The sequence below is a fragment of the Dendrobium catenatum genome, unplaced genomic scaffold, assembly GCF_001605985.2.
Source record: "Dendrobium catenatum unplaced genomic scaffold, ASM160598v2 fragScaff_scaffold_1482, whole genome shotgun sequence".
Lineage (NCBI taxonomy): Eukaryota > Viridiplantae > Streptophyta > Magnoliopsida > Asparagales > Orchidaceae > Dendrobium > Dendrobium catenatum.
Genome location: NW_021319944.1, coordinates 1,245,049 through 1,262,982, shown reverse-complemented (window position 1 = coordinate 1,262,982; position 17,934 = coordinate 1,245,049). Strand labels below are relative to the sequence as shown.

Sequence of the window (17,934 nt, the reverse complement as noted above, 5' to 3'; positions counted from 1 at the left end):
AGACCAATACCAAGTTATACCGAGCTATACCGAGCAATACAAAAAAATACCTAGTTTTTCCTAGAAAGAACTCGATATTTTTTTGTACTGCTCGGTATTGCTCGGTACAGCTCGGTATAACTCGGTATTGGTCTTCACATGATGATATTCCTCGTTATTATCAAATAATACCTAGCAATACCGAGCAAAAACCGAGTTTTTTGGTGGTGGAAGGACGTATCTCTATGTCAGGTGGGAGGACGCAATAAAAATTCCGCTTCGCGTGCCTCGTGTGAAGTAGTATTTCGTTGATGTTACTTCTCCTCACGACCATTTCTTTGTTACTTTTTCACTTCATTTGATGACATCGGATTGGAAGTCGCTACGGGAGTCCGCTCACTACGAAGGTAACATCTTTCTCCACAACAAGACGGTTGCGAGAGAAGTATTAGCTCACAAGTACATAAATTTCTTAAATCCTCTAAATGATGGGACGTTGTAAACCCGGGATTTATCATCAATTCAGATTTACTACACGATTTCAAATCGTTTGGCAAAATCTACTATAAATCCGACGTAAATCCTACTACTTCCAAACAGCCTCTAAATTTTTGTGAAAAAAAATGACACTATTTGAATGATACTAAAATTTACTTTATCACAATAAAGAATGAATTTATTATCAAATAAAAAAATTCACTTGATTGATACTAAATTTAACTTGATCACAAAAAAATTACCTCAAAGGAGCAATTTTGGTAGAAGTTGTTGGCCAGGATTTTAGGCTGTAAAGTTACAGTAATAATTGGCTCAGATCTTCCCGGAATTGCAATGCTCTTTGCTTCAATCTCAGTGTGCTTGCCTAGTAATTGCCCCAAATGCTGCATGAATAAACACTCAATGCATTTTAGCTCATAAATTTTTTTTCTCTAAATTTAGGCTTTATTTGAAACCATTTTTTTATTACTTTTTAAAACTGAGTTTTAATACAAAAATTAAAAAATCAACCCAAATGAAACCTTATTCTCAGCAGTTGCTTCATATAATTAACTAGTCTGTAACGGTTAAAATCACTACAAATAAGTAAATTTCTATTTTGTAACCGTTAAAATTACTGTAAAAGTGTTGCTTTATTTATGTGATTTTAGGTTTGGTTTGGTACAGTTTTCTTATTGCTTCTTAAAATAATTTTGCTTTGAGAAGCAGTAAGAAAGCCGTCCCCAACGAAGTCTTAGTAGGGATTTATAGCTGAATACCTGTTCAAAGAGATAAAAAGGTGAATGAATAGTATCAGGCATGATTGCAGTGACAAAAACTGCAGCTGCAATCTTCTCAGGAAAGGCATCCATGGCTTTAGCCAAGCTTAATCCACCAAAACTATGACCAACTAACACTACCTTCTCTCCTTCAGACACTGAAGCCATCAAGTCCATTAGAGGTTGGGCATACTCATCGAAGGTGGAGACATCTTCAGGCATTCTTCGTGGATCAGAGCCGCAGGCTGCAAGATCAACGGCTGTCACCGAGTATCCCTGAGACCTTAAAATGGCTACCACCTTATACCAGCACCAGGCACCATGGCCTCCTCCATGAACTAAAATGATCTTCAGACTATTCTGCTCGCTCATCCTTAGTTTCTGCTCTTCTGATCTGATCTGCTTCTTGCACCTAAAGGTCCTAAATCATGTCATTTATATATAATTTTTTTTAATATTTTATATTCATGTGAGGGGTACTTAGTTAATTTTGATATATTTTAAGTAAAAATCATCGTCTTCATTATTCGGTCCAAATTCAAATAATTTAGCCTTAAGAGATGCGAAGATGCTTTGGAAGAGGTCAAATCATTCTATTTATACAGCAAGAAAATAGATCATCCTGAAAATCACTACTGTGGAATCAATTACTTCTCTGTTGCTTGGTGGAGAGGTAGATACATCTCTCTGTGGAATCAATTACCTGTTAAAAAATCCACATATTGGGAATTCCTGTGTAGTAAGGCCAGTAAAATTAAAAGCTGCATTACTTTCTCTGTTGATGCTAACAGCAATTTTTCTTTCCTTTGGGATCATTGGTGCGATGGTTCTTCGGTTGCTGACTATCTTTACACTCAGAACCTTCAATCCATAATTCCTACCTTATCTGACTGGATAATTTCTCAGGTTGTCCATGGTACTAGCTAGAAAATACCGAATGTCTTTGATAATAGACTTGCTTCTCTCATTAACTCTGTTATTATTACTGAGCATCCTGAAAATCACTACTGGTTGGACAAGCAGAAACCAAAATTTCGAGACATTAATTCTCAGTTTTTTGCTTCCATGCCTAAGGTTTCTTGGTACAAATATATTTGGCATAAAAAATCTGCTCTCCACTACTCTGTTTATGCCTGGCTGGCCTTCCGTGGGGGCTTAAAAACTGCAGATGTGCTTGCTGTCCGTGGTATATCTGTGCCAAATACTTGTTGTTTCTGTCATAGTGAGAAGGAGACTATTTCTCATCTGTTTTTTGAATGTCATTATACTTTTGACATTGCTAATACTCTTCTCCCCTGGATGCAAAGACTGTTTATGAGGCCTAACATTCACCAACTTTATGACTTAATTTGGGAACATGGCTTCATAACCAATAACAGAAACTTTTATCTCCTTACCGCCTCTTCGATGGTTTATTTTATATGGAGAGCAATGAATGACCGGTTATTTAGTGGCATAATTGATTGCAAAGCCACAATAATTGCCAAAATCAGGAAAGCAATTTCAATTAAAACTCATGGATGGAAAATCTGACTGGAACCAGTATCTGTGTGCTGAAGCAAACCTGGCCCTTCTCTATCAGCTGAATCTGGAGCTTTATGTGTTTTTTGGGGATTATGCTAGATATATGAAGACCATACCAGAGTGAATGAAATATTTTATTATGCAAAATCGGAAAAAAAAATATTAGCATAGTAAGAATCTTAATTATTTGTTATGTCAAACATCATTACTATAAATTAACATTGTTGCTGTAACGCCCCAGATATCAATAGTGAAAGGATTCATCTGACATTCTTTTTCCATATTCCTTTTTTTTTTCTTTTATCTCTTTTTATCTCTTTCTTCTCGTTCAGATCAATACAGTCATCCAGAGATAATTGCATTACAGGAAAGAAATACAACAGTGAAATCGTATCAATCAATTCGTCCAGTCAATAGTATCAATCGGCTCAAAATCCCAATAACGATCAAATCAATACATCGTAAAATCAATTGAAATCAAATCAATACAATCGGCTAATACAATTGAAATCAATTAATACGATTAATCAATGCAATAAAATCATATACAACAATCAAATCGATAATTCAATAAACAATCAACCCAATCAATCAATCAATCAATGATCGGTACTATGAATCAATGTAATGAATCGATGTATCAATGGATCTGTAGTATCGGTATCAGTACCAGTAGTATCCATAGTGTCTATGAATCATTGAATCTATAATAGCGATGAATCAATAATGTCGATGTCTATAACCATGAATCCATACGATATCCATATCCATAGCGGTGTCGATATCCATAAATCAATACAATTTCCATATCCATATCAATGTCGGTATCCAGTGATAAGAGTAATTTGCAATCTCAATGAAATCGTACAGTAACGATGAATCCGTAAATCCATAAATCCGTCAATAAATCCGATCAATAATAAATCAATTCAATAAATCCATCAATACAGGAACCAAGCCGCTCGCGGGGATAATCCGGCAGTTTTGCCGGCAGCGAGACGTGGGTTTTTGTTAGACAGGGATAAGCAACGCATCGCTCGGGCGCCGGTGCTCACGGATTCCGAAGAAGAGCAAGATCAGACGCGTCATGCTCAATTTTCTGATTCAGACAAAGAATTGATTCCTCATCGGAGGAGACGGCACACCGTACGGGGAAGACAATCAGGTGATTTTCGAGTGAAATTAGACATTCCATTTTTTGATGGTAGATTGCACATTGAAGATTATTTAGATTGGGAGAGATCCGTTGAAACATTTTTTGAGTATATGGATATTGAACCCGAGAAACAGGTAAAATATGTCGCCTGTAGATTAAAGGGGGGAGCTAGTGCGTGGTGGCAACAAGTAACCCAATCTAGAAGGCGGGAAGGCAGAGGAGCGGTGCGCAATTGGCTGCGGATGAAACAACTGCTCCGAGGGCATTTTTTACCGACTGATTATGAACAGATGCTGTATGTGCAATATCAGCATTGCACGCAGGGAGCTCGATCTGTGAACGAATACACTGAAGAATTCTATCGGTTAAGTGCCCGAAATAATCTCAATGAATCCGATAACCAATTGGTGGCAAGGTACATTGGGGGATTGAAGGAGTCTATTCAAGATAAGTTAGAGCTTAATGCAGTATGGTCATTATCTCAAGCCATAAATTATGCTCTTAAGATTGAATTACAGACCAAGAGGCAGGCATCAGTCAGGTCTTACAGACGGAATTGGGAGCAGCCCGTGGAAGCCCCGAAAATACCATTACAGAACACAGTTAATGCAAGCAAGCCTCAGATCTCAACCACTGGAGCAGGACAGACCACATCTGTAGCGGGACAACCACAAACACCTGGGCCTAGAATGCTGGAGCCCAAAGGAATTATGAAAGGGAAGGCTCCAGTGAAGGAGAATCCTTATGCCCGAGCATCAACTTTGAAATGTTTTAGGTGTTTCCAGCCAGGACACAAATCTAACGAATGCCCCACACGTGGCCAACTGCAAATACTGGAAGGAGAAATTGAAGAAGTGGAAGATGGTAATGATGAATGGGCTGAAAATGTAGTGGAAGATGTTGATGGCGATGATGGGGAACCAGTTGTGTGCGTGCTGCAAAGACTACTGCTAGCTCCTCGACGTCCGGCTAAAACACAGCGAAATGCACTTTTCAAAACAAAGTGCACGATTAAAGGGAAGGTTTGTGATGTGCTCATTGATACAGGTTGTACCGAGAATGTTATTTCTCGTGCCGTAGTTCAATCACTACAGCTTAAAACAGTGAAAAGTCCCAACCCGTATAAAATCAGTTGGGTTAAAAAGGGGATTGAAATGGCGGTGACGGACATGTGTAAGGTGTCTTTTTCCATTGGAAAACATTACGCAAGCGAAGTATTATGTGATGTGGTGGACATGGATGTGTGTCACCTTATTTTGGGCTGCCCTTGGCAGTTTGACGTAGGAGCCATCTACGATGGACGCGCCAACACCTGCTCGTTTGAATGGAAAGGAAAAAGGCTGCGGTTGTTGCCCAGGTCGCCGGATCAGGACTCAAGCAATGTCAATGCTAAAACTGTGTTGTTCTCTGTATCGGGTAAAAGGCTGTTAAATGAGTGGAAAGACTCTTATTGCATTATGGCATTGGTGATCCAAGAGCAAAACCGGAACTCTCAAACAAGCACTATTCCTGAGATTGTCAAAAATTTACTGCAACAATTTGCCGATATTGCTCCAACAGAACTTCCATCTGGACTTCCACCGATGAGAGCCATTCAGCACCAAATTGATTTTCTGCCAGGAGCGAACTTGCCAAACTTACCACATTACAGAATGAGTCCTAATGAACACTTAGCATTACAGCAGATTGTAGACGAGATGCTGGAGAAGCAATTGATTCAGCCGAGCTTGAGTCCGTGCGCCGTGCCGGCTCTTCTAGTACCCAAAAAAGACGGTAGTTGGAGGATGTGTATGGACAATCGATCCATCAATAAAATCACTGTCAAGTTCAGATTTCCAATGCCAAGGTTAGAAGATATGCTGGATAAGTTGACGGGTGCTCAAGTTTTTTCTAAACTTGATTTGAGGAGTGGATACCACCAGATCCGTGTTCGTCCTGGTGACGAATGGAAAACAGCGTTCAAAACGCGCCAAGGATTGTATGAGTGGAAAGTAATGCCATTCGGGTTATGCAATGCGCCGGCAACATTTATGCGGTTGATGAACGAAGTGCTTAGACCCGTCCTGAACCGGTGCTGTGTAGTGTACTTTGACGACATCCTGGTGTTCAGTTCAACATTGGAGGATCATATCCAACACCTTACAACCATTTTTGGTATCCTAAGGGAGAACCAACTCTTTTTAAATCTGACCAAATGTGATTTTGCATCTCCACAGGTGGCTTTCCTCGGCTTTATTATTTCAGCGACAGGAATTAACGTGGATCCAAAGAAGGTTGCTGCTATTGTTGACTGGCCTACTCCTCGTACTCTTTTTGAGATCCGCAGTTTCCATGGTTTGGCCAATTTTTACCGCAGATTTATTAAGGGATTCAGTATTGTAATGGCTCCAATAACTGATGTGTTGAAACAACCTCAATTTTCATGGTCCACTGCTCAACAGGAAAGTTTTGAAGCAATTAAATCAGCACTTTCTACCGCTCCTGTGCTATCTTTGCCAGATTTTGAAAAGCCATTTATGGTAGACACGGACGCGTCGACGGTAGGAGTTGGGGCGGTTCTGTCCCAAAACGGTAAACCCGTAGAATATTTCAGTGAAAAGCTGAGTCCGTCGAGGCAACGCTGGACGGTTTACGAGCAAGAGCTTTATGCCGTTATTAGAGCTCTTAAGCAATGGGAGCATTATTTATTGCATCAGGATTTCGTCCTTTGTAGTGATCACAAAGCATTGCAATATATTAATTCTCAAAGAAACATCAATAGAATGCATGCGAGGTGGATTATTTTCTTGCAGAAATTCACCTTCGTGTTGAAACACCGTAGTGGAGCTGAAAACCGGGTGGCGGATGCCTTGAGCCGCAGAATTGCTATTTTAACTCAAGTGCAGACTGATTTTACTGGTTTGGAACATTTGAAGGATCTGTATCAGCATGATGAGTTCTTTCGAAGCTTTTGGAACAAATGCATCAATAAGGAGCCTGTGGTTGAGTATTCTCTTCAAGATGGATTTTTATTTAAAAACAAACTACTGTGTGTGCCTTTGTCATCGTGGAGGCAGCAAATAATATCAGAAGCGCACGCGGGTGGGCTATCGGCTCACAACGGCCGTGATAACACAATTGCGCAATTGCTAAAGCGATTTTTTTGGCCTCAATTGCGAAGAGATGTCACTAAATTTGTGCAGTGATGTGCAGTGTGCCAAAGTTACAAAGGAGGAGGACAAAACACCGGCTTGTATCAGCCATTGCCGGTTCCGGACACAATCTGGGAAGATTTGAGTTTAGACTTCGTCTTGGGTTTGCCGCGGACCAAACGAGGTAACGATTCAATAATGGTGGTAGTGGATCGTTTCTCTAAAATGGCACATTTTATAGCATGTAAGAAGACATTTGATGCACTTAATGTGGCAAAACTGTTTTTCAAAGAAATCGTTCGCTTGCATGGTATACCGAGGAGCATAACGTCAGACAGGGACGTTAAATTCATTAGCCATTTCTGGCGAGAGTTGTGGAAGAGATTGAACACCCAAATTCAATTGAGCTCGTCTTACCATCCCCAAACTGACGGGCAAACGGAGGTGGTTAACAGAACGTTGGGAAACCTTCTGCGGTGCTTGGTGCAAGAGAATCCTAAGCTCTGGGATGATGTGCTTGGTCATGCGGAATTTGCTTTTAATTCCATGGTTAATCGCTCCACCGGTATGTGTCCATTCAATGTTGTTTATACCAAAATGCCAAATACCATTCTTGATATTGCAGCCCTCCCAAAGGTTCATAGCAAGGCTGCTAATGCCTTGGCTGATCAATTTACAAATCTCATTGCTGATGTAAAGTTGAAACTGCAAGAATCTAACGACAAATACAAGCGGGCAGCTGATGTTCATCGCAGGGAGAAAATTTTTCACCCGGGAGATTTAGTGAATGTACGCATTCGCAGGGAACGCCTTCCCACTGGACAATATTCCAAACTGACCAAGAAGAGATGGGGTCCATTTCCAATTAGTCGAAAAATCAACGACAACGCTTATGTTGTCGATTTGCCGGCAGAGTTCAACACGTCTCATACTTTTAACGTTGCTGATATCTTTTCATATATGCCGCCGGATGAAAGCAACACCAATTGTGAATCTGTTAACACAGATTCTTCTCAGAGCGGGGACGAATGATGCGGTGCATCTCACCATGCGTGGGTGCGGCTACAGGGAGTGCTTTCCTTTTTATTAGCTGCTTATTAATATTAGTTTCTGTTTTATTTCTATTCCTGCTTTAATACCGTTCGAGCCATGTGCTCCACTATCGTTGCCATAGTTGGTTATTTTGCTTTTCGGGCCTTTTTACTGTTTGGCCCTTATTTAGTGTATCGGGTATTCATATACCCCATAGCAGGTCTTTTTACAGATATAGAGAAATATACTACACAGTATTTTACTGTTCCATTGCAATTCCTCTTGTTTCCTCTGTGATTTCTCTTGCAGGTCCGTTGCCGGCATCACCAATGCATCTCCACACTGACCAAATCAATAACAAAGAAACAGAAAAAAGGTAGCAAGAAATAGAATACAAAACAATTATCTTCTTCTCCGGCCCCTCCCACGAAAACGCCCACGAGAAGCAACCGAGATCATGATAGGTCTATCCCGAACCAGAGTAAATTCGTTACCAGGGTCAGATCCATCATAAAAATTAGGAGAGGCCACACCACAATCTGAAAAATCGAATTTAGATTCAAATTCAGACGAACCATGTAGCCAATCCCCATAGTTCCTAATATCAAAACTAGAATTGACACCCAACCGATTGACCATAGTGTTCGTATCGACCAAGTTTACAGGGACATCAACTAGATTGTTAGAACCAACCGAAATACCATTCAAAGTATCCACCCGCACACACTCAGCATTGAAATCCACATTAACAGCAGGAGAACCTGAAGCCTCAACACCCAAACCACCAGAGACTTCATTAACACTCATACGCAAAATCTCCTCACCCTACGACATTCCTCCATAACATTATTATTAACACGAGCAGTTAATGTGCCCGGAGAACTCCCAGCCGCATTAAAGCCCCCAGCCTCATTAAAACCCCCAGCTATAGCACCATGCTCACCCAACGGAGAATGAACAGAGGGTAACGCATCAACCACCACTACATTTGCATTAATATCACAATCCAACACCCCATGAGCCAAAGGAACTTCAACATTAACCAAATCATTTTCACAGAGAGGGGCATTAGCAGAAGTAATATGGTTGACAGAGGTCACAACAGGTTTAGAAACATGATCAACCAGCAAGGGAGCCGCATTGACAGCAGGACGCAAGTGAGGAAAAAGCTTAATACATTTCGATTTTTTATGCCCCACAGCCTTACAGTGCAGACAGAAAATTGGCATACCTTCAAAAACAATTTTTTGAACGTAGCCAAATTTTTCCGGACCCAGCCAAATGGAATCAGGGTAAGATTTAGAAATATCAATTTCAACAAGAATGCGAGCTACTGAGGGACGAGAGCCAATAGCCGTAGCATTATCAGTTTGAATCGGGCGTCCAAATATAGATCCCAAACCAAAAAGAATTCGGGGGGAGAAGAGGTGCGGACGCAAACTAGGAAACGAGAGCCAAACAGGGACAATAGGCGATTCCTTTGAAAGATTAAGATGAGGCGACCACTTAATAACTTTTATGAAACATCTAAACACAAAGTAAGAGCGATGCGCAAAAATTCTCCCATAATCAAGATCATTCGAGAGTTTGATCAGAACATTGGACTGATCCAACACAATGACAGAAAAATCGCCGGATAATTTAAGATTGAAAAAAAAAATTACAGATTGATTCTAAATCAGGCCGCTTAAGTGAAAATTTCCCCACCAATGCAAATTCAAAAGGTTTAGCAAGATGTAAAAATTCATCTTCTGAAAACCACAAAGCAGGCATCCCTCGAATCGTAAAAATATGAAAATCAGGAAAACTTTTCGAAGCATCAGCACCAGACAAAACATCTTTGAAGGATTTCGAATGCTTACACTCCAAAAACCCAGGATCTAACCGTTTATTTGCCATGAAAAGCAGGGCAGCCGGAGCCGAAGACAGAGACGGGACGATGGCGGCTAGGGCAAAAGCCCTAGCAAATGGGAAAAAACCCTAGCAGGCGAATACAACGCATTTTTGAAATTCTATAGCTACTACGAAATAAATTTTTTTAAGCTAATGGAAAAAGCAACTTCTTAGACTTTGTTTTAGAGAGCTTTCTTATTGCATTCAAAAGCAGCTTTTTAGTACAACATTTCTTTTAAAACAATTTGTTCTAAAAAGTTGTTTCAGAAAGTAACAAGAAAGCTGTCCCGAACAGAGCCTTAGTCTCATGTCTATTCATTTAATAATTTTTTTCCAAACAAAACGTAAATCATATTTCACTGTAGATAAACACATGCACATTATATATCACAATGGCAATCATGCAGCTCTAATTATTAATTAGGGGGATTTACATACATATCACTTTAATTATTTTCAAAACAATTTCTCTATAGTACTGAAATATTTTATTATGCAAAATCGGGAGAAAAAAAATTAGCATAGTAATTAATTAGAATCTTAATTATTTGTTATGTCAAACATCATTATTAAAGATTAAAATGAAATTATCTTATTGAATGGCCTGATGGCCTCCAAATAATAATAAACTATTTTCCTTATTTTACTTAATCGACATTTGCAGAAGTTAATTTATGTTGCAGAAGTATTATGAATACACCTAAAAGATTATGTTGGCATAAGATTTGGAGGAATCTAATCTGATCTTCCAATGGTTCAAAAGAGACAAAATTAGGTATCTAATTAATTTTTCAATGCAGCAAAAGATGTCAAATTACTCTAAACCTTCAATAGTTGTGCGCATTTTACTAATTAACACAGTTTAATGTTAGGGATAATGAAACAAAAGGATATTTTTTTTTAATTAAAATTAAGGCTTTGTTTGGAACTATTTCTTTTACTGTTTTCTAAAGAAGCTTTTTAGTATAAAATTTATAACTCAAAAAACTTTTATACTGTAGAGTTGATTTAAAAAATAATAAAAAAGTTTTCCCAAACAAAACATAAATATAATACATCATTGATTAAACTAATTTTCATGTCAAAAGTTAGGCTATTGGTTATTATATTTAAAGTTATATATCTTGTTTCTAGCGCGCCTCGATGCAAATATAGATATACATTTTTTTTTGTTTATATGACCTTATCAAGATAATACATAAATGAACAAGATATAATGGAGTATTCTTTGTATTTTACTCGTTAAATAAACGAGCTTTTAGAAAAAAAATCAAACTCCGACTAATAATTAAGGTTTTGTTTGAGGCAGTTTTTTTACTATTTTATAAAGTTATTGTAGAGAAAATAACTTTTAAAAACTATTGTATCAAGCAGTTTTTTAGTACAATATTTTTTTGAAAGCAGATAAAAAAATAACGATGAAATCAAATTTGTGATTACACTATGTAAAAAAAATTGCAAAAAAGCTGTCCCAAACAAAACTTAAATAAACAAAAAAAAAAAAAAACTTTTTTGACATTTTTAAAGTATCCTCATATGATTTGCTTATTTGATCATCTATCACCTTTTTCATTGGGCTCTTTTGAATCATCTAATGTTAACAATATAAGGTCAAATTGTACTAACCTTAAATAAAATTTGAAATTGGTTTTTTTAAGCTATTATAAATATGATAAATTTTTACAGTCCAATTAAAATAAGTTCACACTAAAACAAATCTGATTGGGAGAAGAAAGTTATTGAAAAATCATAATAAAATTATAGTAAAATAAAAGTATAACAATTATATGTTAAATAAAACAATTAAAAGTTATCAAAAAGCATCATTGCATCTGTCTTTGGAGAAGGGTTGTTTCAAACATTGACCCGTTTTCAAAAACGGATCGGGCTCGGTTACCCAATTAGTATCAGGTCAATTCCGGATTAGACTCAAACCCGAACTGTGACCCGATTTTAACAGCCCTAATTATTTGATTGTTTCTAATAACTCAGATCTTCTAGAAAGAAAGATATACAACTTTGCCATCATATTTATCAAATCAAATCCTAAATATCAAAATTTTTTCTTTGATAGAAGCTTCATTTGTGCGAATGCTCTCTAAAAATTCATCCAAGTTACGCTAAGATTGTTTATCAATCGCCCCTAGCAATCATGATCCATAAAGTCGGCCCTATCAACTACTTGCGGAGGATTTCTTAAGGAAAACTAATCCTTCGTAATTGAGCTATCGACCATCAATTCACATCAAGCCATCGACTTCTTAGGAGATTGAGAAACGACTTCATCAAGTTCAAAAATCTAATAAGGCTGCACAATTGTTTTATTTTATCTTATTTTATATCTAATCATCTACGTTGTCAATTCTATAATGCTCAAGCCTCAATTCAATTATATAATTATTTATATTTAAGATTTTTTTATAGAAATCTCATAACTTTTCACTTTTGATTTTTTCTTTCTCACTCTATTTCTCTATTCTTTTTTTAATCAATATTCTTAGAAAAATTTAGTGTAATTCATAAACAATTTTGAATTCATCATTATTTGACCATGAATATTATAGGAGAAATAATCTTTAAATGGATAAAATCTCTAATTCTCTATATCTTATTTGATCATTTGTGTAATTTCTTCTTTCTATTTGATTCTTATAAGTTGGCCGCAAAATACTCCCCTTTTCAAAAATATGTAGAAAACAGATTTCAAAAATTCACTTCACTAAAAAAAATAGAGCCTATTTGGGATCATTTTGTATTTTTGTTTTTAAATTCAATTTTTGATTTGTATCTTTTTTGTTGTTATTTATTTATCTTTTTTGTTTTTTTAAAAAAAGTCCAACTATAAAATGCCCTATTTCATTCCTATCACTCATATCACACTATAAACTTTAATATTTTATTCCTTGCACCCATAATCTATAGGTGGTCTACATGAAATATTAAAGTTTTAGATATTAGCTAGATCTGTAAATAATATGATATAAAGTGGTATGTATGTAAATAGTCCTAATTTATATCTTGTAGAAAAAAGAAACAATTAATTATTAGGTCCGGACACCTGAAGTAGCTCTACATCCGGACGCCAATAACATGTCGCCACATGCTCTTAATTAGGGGTGTCAATTTTTGACACGACACAAAAACCCGACCCGGACCCGCCGGGTTGGACCCGACCCGATTTCAAAAAGGTTCCAGAAATCGACCCGTTTCAAAAAACGGGTCGGGTTCGGGTTGACCCGGCGGGTTGCCGGGTCAACCCGCCAACCCGTTTAATTCAAAAAATTTTGAAATCCCGCCCTCTGCCTTTCTCTACCCGGGTCGGGTTAGGGTTGACCCGTTTTCCACCCGGGTCAGTTCGGGTTCGACCCGAACCCGACCCGTGACCCGAAATTGACACCCCTACTCTTAATCTTTACAGCGTGGCCTGACGACCCGACCCGGACCGGAACCCGGTATTTCTATGTTTGAGTATTGCTAGGTATTGCTTGACAATAACGAGAAATACCGCTCTGTCAAGACCAATACATAGCAACACCGAGCAATACCTAGCAATACCTAGCAAAATCGGGGTATTGCTCGATATTACTGGGTATTAGTCTTGACATAATGGTATTTCTCGTTATTACCGAGCAATATCGATCAATACCTAGCAATACCCCAGCCCGCACAAATCAGCTAATTAATACATAGCAATCTCGGGTCGGGTCGTCGGGCCGCGCAGTAAAGAGTAAGAGCATGTGGCACCATTTTATTGGCGTCCGAACGTAGAGCTACATCAGGACACCGAACCTAATAAAAATTCGAAAGAGAGAGAGAGAGAGAGAGAGAGAGAGAGAGAGAGAGAGAGAGAGAGAGAATGCTCTAAGCTCACACTCTTCATGCAATTTTAAAAGGAGATGAAAAAAGAATATTGGGAAGATTCACTCTCTCTCTCTTTCGAATTTTTAAGAGTCAAAAGGCGTGAATGTGCAATGGGAATGAGAATCTCTTGCTAATAAAATCAAAAGCTGGCTGTTCACAATTGAAGAATTGTATTCTATGGATTCACAAAGTCAATTAAATGCTTAGCTTTCTTGATACTAAACTACTAATATGGGTGGGTCTTCTTCACTAATCCCATGCCAATTCCATAAGCAAAGATTTAGTATCTGATTGGTGCAACTTTCTCGGTATTTACTTTTTCGGATAGCAATCATAATTTTGTTTGACTTTTTTTTTTCTCTCACAGTTTTTCAAAAATTTCAGTGGTAGAAATCTATTTTTATAACTAAAATAGCTAAATTATTTTCGTTATAGTAACTTTACAATTAATTTTATAAAATATTGCAGTAGTCCTACATAGACCATTAATTGTGAATAATTTTATATTACAATTATAATATGAAGTACTATTTTGGGTCAATATTTTATAGTCGAAGGATTAAATTTAAGTAACGAAAAACTCTGGGATTAAATTAGCTAAACATTAATAATCAGTGGATTATTTTAGAATTTTTTTGTACTCTAGTTAACTGCAGAGATATTGCAATAAAAAAAAATGATAGTATAATAGGAAGATATAAGACAGTTCATCATAGTTTAAGAGAGGGTTCAATAGACTTCAGAGAACATCTATCTCCTTCAAATTTGTAAATTATGAAATTGTATTGTAAATATTCTAAATTATTTTGTAAATTATGAAATTAAAATATTCATGCCATAAACATCTCAAACTACATTATATACATTCTCTCATGAGCAAATTCTTTCCCATTAAAAAAAATTACAACCAACAATAAAAATAACTCTAATTTAGTTCATATTAATGTTTTTTTAATAATTATTAAAATTCTATAATTGGATCTCATATATATCAAATTTTTAATAAAATTCTGAATATTAAAAGAGAAATCTCAATCAGAATCATCTCAACAACCTTTCAATCAATGGCCAAAACATTTAATAAAGCTGAAAGTAGGAAAGAGAAGAGGAGAGAATAAAGAAGAAGCCAGCACTGAGTTAGGTGGGGGGTTATTCCCATTCGCCTCTCACCACGGCAAGAAAAGGAACTACTTCAACTGCAAGAAAAGTCCCACATCACCTAGAAACAAAGTAATGCAGATTGACTATATAAATTAAACACTGTGACCGTACAGGTTTTTGTTCTTTTAAAATTTTGTAAGCATAAAAAATGTAATCTAGAAAAGCATTCTGATGTGCATTTGAAGACATCACCTGCTTTTGACTTATATTGCATTCATATTTTGGCGTGTAATTTAAGAAAATGGCCATAAAATTTTAAAAACAATTATTTTAATTTATGATAACAATAAATTTGTCAACATGTATTAATTGCTTGATTCTTTGTGGGTAACATATTTGATATTTCTTGGACAATTCTTTGACAGTCGCAACAAATTCAGTTGAATAAGATTCAGGAGATGAATGGATAATAGATTCAAAGCTCCTAGCTATGAGGACCATCATTTTTCTATTAAAGCATTGTAAAATTTGATCAAGGTGGATATTATTAGTATTTGGTCGAGTTTTAACTAATTTGTTTAATTCCTTCGTTCATCTTACCCTAATGTTTAGTTTTTAATTGCTTGATAGTGTTATAAATCTCCTTTTTGGGTGGGTTGTTTCGAACATCGAACACTATTGTGATTGATTTTTGGGTTGGTACTGTGCTTGGGGTTGTTTTTGTTTGATTGAGGTGTTGGATTGGTTGTTATTACTGCATTTGGTTGCTCTTTGTTTCCTACTTACAATTTCCTTCCTAATTCCTCATCCTGCTCTTGCTGGTTGTGGATTTCCTGAGTGACTGATTGGGTGCTTTTGGTTGGCTCCTGCTCCTCCTGTTAATTTTCTTGGGGTTAATTTTCTGATTTGTCCAGTCTTTTTTTTTTTTACTGTTTTTCTTTTATCTTTGCTTTTATTTGTATTAGACCGGATCAATAGCTCATAGGTTTCACTTCAATTACTGTATTTTTTAGGGGGCCTTTGATTCTTTAGGTTTTGTAATCCTTTTTCTTTTTTACGCTTAAGTCTCTACGAAGGATTTTAAGATTTCCTATGAAGGTAGGGAGAAGCAAAACATTTTCAATTTTATTTTTTTCTCCAAAATCTGTCTCCTCCTCTCCAACTCTCCCCCTCTCCCCCTACTTGCACTTTCTCTTATCCAATAAGATAAGATTCATTCAAGATTCATATTTCTCCAAGATAAGAATTCTCAACAAATATTATAATAATTGGTTCTAAAAAATGTGGTTAATTACTAAGTAAATGTCATATTTGATAATACATTAAGTTGTTGCTCTCATTTTCAACCTATTTGGATAGGCTTGTAGCTCATGCATGAATGTTATATGTAAAGTAAATTTGTAAGCAAATAAAATTCAATTGAATTTGGAACTAATAATACTTCATCAAGATGATGTTGGCCAAATTCAAATAAGCATAGAAACCTCTCCTTCTTCACTGTCAACTATTCATTACTATTACTAGTGATGTTGCTCTTTATATTGGGGATGATCAAGTTGCTTTTTCTATTACTAGTTAAATGCCCGTGCACATGGTGCACGTTAATAAAATTTTAAAAAATAAAAAAGATATAAATATAATTTGAAATTAATTTATGATATGCTATATGATTAATACTCAAGTATTTATAAAAATTACATGTAACTTTTTATATCAATTTTTTTTTTCATTCTTCCATATAATAGTTCTAAAAAACTTGAACTTATCACAAATTCCTTTCACTTAAAAGGTAATTAAAAAAAACAAACTTAAAATTTTATAAATTTAATAGGTTATGCAATTTAGATGATGCAGCTAGAAATCTTTATTGATTTTAAACCACTCAAACACATTCGAAATCCCTAACATGTATTCATTTTAATTTTACATAGAAAATGAATTAAAAAAAATCATCATGTTCTAATTGTGTTTGCTATATATCTACAAATAATAAAATAAAGCCTATGTGTGGAAAAGATTAGTTATTTGTTGGCAAGAATAGATCGAGTGGAAGTTGAGGATGGTTTGTGCATCTTCAGGTGAAAACTTGGCCTTCTTGATATCTGACATCAAGTAGTTGGTCCATCTCAAACTACAACTATTCCCACATCTATTAAATCCTACAAGTGAGCAATAACAAACTTTCTTGATAAATGCTCATATTCATACAAAATGATTGATACTATAAAGAGAAAATGAGGAAGAATACAATACCAACAAGCTTAAAAAGAGCTCTCCAACTGCAATGGCCATGCTTCTGGATGTAATGAACCAACTTTTGATCTTCTTCAAGTGTCCAAGGGCCATTCTTAAGGTCATTATCATCACAATAAGGTGATCTTCCCATGAGAAGAGAGTAGAGAATGATGTAGAGAGTAATGGAGTTGGAAAAAAAAAAAGGTAGTCGGTTATATCACTTATTTATATGGTTAATTTATACACATCTCAAGGCATGGGACCACCATGTTAATTTGGAAAGAAATTATCACCAGATTAAAAACAAACCCTTAACCTTTTTCATCCGGGCTTGGGACCGGCATCGGCGGTTTTAAAAAATTTTGATATAATATTACCTTTAAATAATATGTTGGATATGTAGTGCGAGTCTCGGTATAAAAATTGATACTGCAAAAAACAGAATATATTTAAGATATGTCAATTGGTTGAAGTTATATTCAATTAATTTAAAGTAGATGTACACATGGTGAAGTTTCATTTATAAAATTTCTGACTATTGTTAGACATTTATAGTATCAGTTATAAATAAGATGCATATTCCATTTGATTGACAAATGCCAAACCGCCATCATGCAGAAGTGAAAAATATAATCCAATATTTATAATAAACTTTGATTACCAAGTAAATACAACATAAACATCCCACAAAATATGAATATAGATGAAAGATTGAATTAAAAATTAATAAAAAAAATGAAATGCAAAATAAAACATAAAATAACAC

The 17,934-nt window shown here is 36.0% G+C and overlaps 2 protein-coding genes across 2 annotated transcripts; one reads left to right on the top strand and one right to left on the bottom strand.

Annotated features, from left to right (window-relative positions):
- Positions 1-704: 704 nt before the first annotated feature.
- On the bottom strand, positions 705-1,607 carry LOC110101086 (methylesterase 3-like). Its single transcript, XM_020828850.2, has 2 exons — positions 1,236-1,607; positions 705-860 (listed from the first exon to the last, which is right to left on the bottom strand). Exons 1-2 carry the CDS (start codon positions 1,605-1,607, stop codon positions 705-707), a joined length of 528 nt encoding a protein of 175 aa, XP_020684509.1.
- Positions 1,608-2,751: 1,144 nt separating this feature from the next.
- Positions 2,752-7,123, top strand: LOC114581024. The gene is made up of 2 exons (XM_028700310.1): positions 2,752-2,879; positions 3,710-7,123. Exons 1-2 carry the CDS (start codon positions 2,752-2,754, stop codon positions 7,098-7,100), a joined length of 3,519 nt encoding a protein of 1,172 aa, XP_028556143.1. The 3' UTR covers positions 7,101-7,123.
- Positions 7,124-17,934: the final 10,811 nt, after the last annotated feature.